The sequence below is a fragment of the Phalaenopsis equestris genome, unplaced genomic scaffold (genome assembly GCF_001263595.1).
Source record: "Phalaenopsis equestris unplaced genomic scaffold, ASM126359v1 Scaffold001198, whole genome shotgun sequence".
NCBI classification, from domain to species: Eukaryota; Viridiplantae; Streptophyta; class Magnoliopsida; order Asparagales; family Orchidaceae; genus Phalaenopsis; species Phalaenopsis equestris.
Window position 1 is genome coordinate 118,222 of NW_018165637.1, and position 4,627 is coordinate 122,848.

At 34.8% G+C, this 4,627-nt stretch overlaps 1 protein-coding gene across 1 annotated transcript in view; it reads right to left on the reverse strand.

The window, feature by feature from the left end:
* Positions 1-1,151: 1,151 nt before the first annotated feature.
* The window catches only part of LOC110033498 (chitinase-like protein 1), a 9,760-nt gene continuing 6,284 nt past the window's right edge, over positions 1,152-4,627 (reverse strand). Inside the window, exons 2-3 of the mRNA XM_020737496.1 lie at positions 1,903-2,056; positions 1,152-1,809 (exon numbers count right to left, since the gene is read on the reverse strand). Of these exons, the coding sequence (XP_020593155.1) occupies positions 1,404-1,809; positions 1,903-2,056 (560 nt within the window). The 3' untranslated portion in view covers positions 1,152-1,403. The remainder of the gene's footprint in view (positions 1,810-1,902; positions 2,057-4,627) is intronic.

Below are 4,627 nucleotides of genomic sequence, written 5' to 3' on the forward strand. Positions count from 1 at the left end.
GTATGTGATTTTCTGCCTGATGAGGGAGTAATGGTTTTTGGAAGTTCAAGATATGATGGACATCTGGATTACTCCTGGGCTTCTGATCAAACCACCGAAAATTTGTTACATGCTTTTATGAATCACTGACATCATGCTTGATGTTGCAATTTTCTTATTTAATGCGTGCTTTGCTTTTAAAAAGTAAATTGTAAAAAACTTGGTATTTACTTGATATTTAAAAGTTTACTTGTACTTGCATTTGCATCTAAGAATTCCTTAAGAGAATAAAATGACTATAGAAAAGTTTTGTTCTAGAATTCCCCCCAATTAGGCTCATGCAACTAACTAGGGGTGTCAAAAATTAACCCGACACGCTAACACGACCCGAAAAATCCGATATTTTTGAGTCGGGGTTCGGGTCAGACCAAAAACCCAAACATGACCCGAATAAACACGAAAATTCAGGTCGGGTTTGGGTTAGCAGGTCAAGCTCAGGTTAGGGACTTAATTTTCGACCTGTTTATTATTCAGACCAGGTTTGGGTTGATCTTATTCGGGTCGGGTCATTTTCAGGTCGGACCCATAGCCAACCCAGTGGCTCGAATTGACACCCCTACTAACACCTACTATAAATAGAGTTAATATTTGCATATTACCAAGCTTAGTAGGTCCAACTTTTATTTGTTTGGTAAGCCTTTTGGAGTGGGAAGAAGAAAACATGGAATTGTATTTGGGTAGGTTCTTTGCTAAGAAGTGGTCGGCAGGTTTTTTGTATAGGTTAGGCAATGGCAAATATGTATGAGAAGGATGCTTTCTTTCTTGCTACAATTGAGTTTTCGCATAGTTCTTCAAAGAAAATAGGACATTCATGCACAAGTATGGCCAAGCAAAAGTCTTTAAGATTTGTGTGACGGTTGCGTAGTTGATGTGATGAGTTTAATTTGCATGATTATGTTGGTGACGATGTCAGCTTATGATCTAATACATGGGTTGGTGATGATATGCACAGTTGGCTTGAGAAAATGTTGGAGAGAGAGAGTCAACAATGGGAGGGTGAAAAACTCATTTCAGTTGAGTTTCCCTAATGCCATGTAGAAAATAGCAATTAAGGAGAAATTATATTTTCCACAAATTAGAGCTTCTGTGCAGTATTTATAGATACATATATATATATAGATAAAAAAGGTGCATCAACAAAACATAATTATTACAAAATAACAACAATCAACCGTTTGTCCCAAATGCATCGCATATACTCACAACATACAAAACACTTCAATTGAACGGACCACTGCCATATATATGATGTAAAATCACAACCAATTACGAACAATAACAAGTTAAATAACATTGGAATAATAACGTACCAGCCAAGCTATACCGTCTTATAGAAAGAATATTTTCCCCCAACAGCAGCTGGGTTATGAAGAAGCAGGTTGGACAGATGGGTTGAAGGGCTCCTGCTCAGCACAATCCAGATTGTCTCCTGAACTCTGCCGGCCAACCCCCATCAAATCAAGGTAATACTGGTAGTGAGATATGATGTTGTTCATAGAATCTACATAGCCCTGGCCGCAAACCGCATCTCCATAAAGAATGTTCATGGTGGTGCCGAAGCCGGGTAGCCTTTTAGCCAAAGTATCATTCTTCGTCGGTTTCCAATTTTCGACGAAGACGTCATGAGCGGATGGCTGTTTCTTCTTAATGGGGTTCATCCATCTCCACATGGCGGCTTGGAAGGCCAAAGTTGCATTCTGTTCCAAGTATTCTGGGTGGTTCAGAAGATCAACTTTCAGCCCATCACCAATGATACCGTAGTTATAGTTCCTGAATTGATTTTAGAAAAATGAGATTTTACTATATCCTCTTCCTGACAGAATTCAGTGATAAAAAAAAAAGAAATAGTATTTGTTCGCAAACCAGTAGACTGGAAGGGCGCCTCGGCCATGATATTCAGCTCCGGGTGTGCAAGGATAAAGGTAGTCATCTTTGCAGTAGGATTGGCTTGGGCTCATCTCATGGTTATAGCACAGACCCCATGCAAGCGGACCGCCAGTTGCGACACCATAACCACCTGCAAAGGAAAAAGTCTGAATTAGAATCAACATACATCTTCATTTCATGGTTTAACAATGGATGATTCTTAGATCAATAATTGTAGCACAGAAACTAATGAAAAATGTTGTAGATATGATTAAGATGGAATTACTACAATGAGAAATGATGAATTGCATGTAACTTCAAAGATATGAATCGGAAATCTAGGGTGTCATTCTCAACTTTTCCTATGCATGATAGCATCAATAATCTTCATAAAGAAGAATTGGAGCAACAAAAGGGAAATGCATATCGCCTCTGCAAGATAGTATTGGAGTTCTTCACAAAGATGTATGGGATCCTGCAATGATTGAACTATGCACTGGCTCTATAGGAGAGTCCAACCACTTTTTAAGAACAAAAAGAATGGGAGCTTGCGAAGTGGGGGTTATGAGATGCGAGTTTTCTCCCATCACCAATGGGATATATTTATAATTGAGGGATGATAAGTTACAATATTGTATGGAAATATCTGTAATTCATTAGATTTTTTTGCAAATTTTCAGCACTACCTTGAGCACAAATAGCATTTATAGAATTAAAAAGAAATTGATGTAATTAAATTATCAACATGTTTTAAATAAAAATAAACTAAATAGTTCCAATATGTAGATGGTCTATATGCTTATATTACTCTCATCAGTCGAAGGTTCCCTGCACCACAATTAACACTGATCAGCTGACTAATTCTGCCATTAGCGCAATTATAAGGACAACTTCAAATTATTTTCTATGTTATGGAATAAATTTTTGGCATTTTGGAAACCCCACAAAGCCTCTACCACCACTTTTGAGCAAATTTAGAGAGTTTGAGTGGATTTTTTAACAGCTTTTACTCTAATTGATGCTCTAACTTCATGGAAGATTAAACTTAATACTAAGAAGATTTTAATTTATTCACAGCCCCAAGAAAGATTCATATTGACATCAAGGGATCTGTCATACTTTTTAATTTTGCATTTCTAATTTTTCAAAAAGATTCAATCTATTTTCAGCCGACATAAATTCTGATGTTTAAAATAGCAAAGAAATAATGTAACTAAAAAAAATCATGCGATTAATCATGAATCTCAATGCAATATTTAAGATTTAAATTTTTTAATTTAAATTCAAAACTACCGGCTCTGATTTTATTAAATTTAAGCTAAATTGAATATGCCGATATGATGAGTCTAATGACTGAAAATATTTCTTCTATTAGAGTCCTAATGTGCCCCTCAGATACTCAAAAAGTAAATGAAAATATTATGAAATTATTTGAAGAACTAGATGATCTCCAAATCTTATATATTTATAGTTGAAATAATGTTTTGATTAGAGAAATCCAATAAGCCCGAAATCACTTAACTTCAAACTCAAGCACTTGCATGTTGATCAAGAGGATTGGCATGGGATATCCGTTGTAGTATTTAAAAATTTTGGCTAAAGTTACCGAGTGTCATGCCAAAATAATTATAAATAGACTCTTATTTTCTACATGAAAAGAACTTAACCTAAATTTAGGGTGAGTCTAGACATCTTAGGAGCTCTATAGGACAATCCAACACTTGATGCCAATAATCACCACTCGCAACCACCATCACTCAGTCATTGTTCTATTGTCGACGACAAACCTCCATAGCTCATCCACCACCATTTAACCATTATTGAATGTTGTTGTAACTTCACCAAAATTGTCGAACCATCATCAACCAATCATAATATCTCATTTGTCATTGTCCAACCACAATCACACGATAGCCATAGCGCATCTGTCACCATCCAAATACAATTGCTCAACTGCTATCGTCTAATCATCAACATCACCATTCACTATAATCCGACATTCTCTAATACAGCCTCAAGGTGTCAAATTAGTATTTATATTTTGTAATCCCACATTTCCAAATTAAGGGGATGAGTAAACTAATAAATGTTTATTCATAAAGTGGAACATTTCAACTAGGTCTAACTTCACATTTCCTTCCCTTTTTCAAGCTTTTTCACATAAAAATGTCCATTTATGAACTTATTTTATCTGTGTGTGTGGGATTTTTGTGTAAGAGTAGAAGATAAAACTCTCTAATACCACAAATATTTTAAAATCAAACAAAACTTACCTACAAACAGCATGATAATGAGTTTTATAAATAGTTATTCAAGGCTTGTTATTCACAGCTTTAGATTTGAAAAAAAATTTTCCTTTTAGTCCTCAATTTTAAAAGAACATGTTGGATGTATGATTCCTTTAGTAATAGTACAAATATGACTACCTGGTTCTAAAAAGTCATCTTGATCAAGAGAGAAAAGATTGAATATCGTTGAATTTTAGCGTCATTCTTCATATATAATACATGATATAAATAAACTGAGAATATCATTCAATGAAAGAAAAATAAAGAATATAAAATTGAAAAAATTGTGGCTTGATTGTGTGAATATAAGAAATTAATCAAATAATTTAAAATCATTAATGATTTTATTATACCTTAACTTTCAACATACTGTTGAATCCGGATTTATCTTATACATCGTGCTAAAGGAATTGAGCATGGAATCTGAGGGAAAG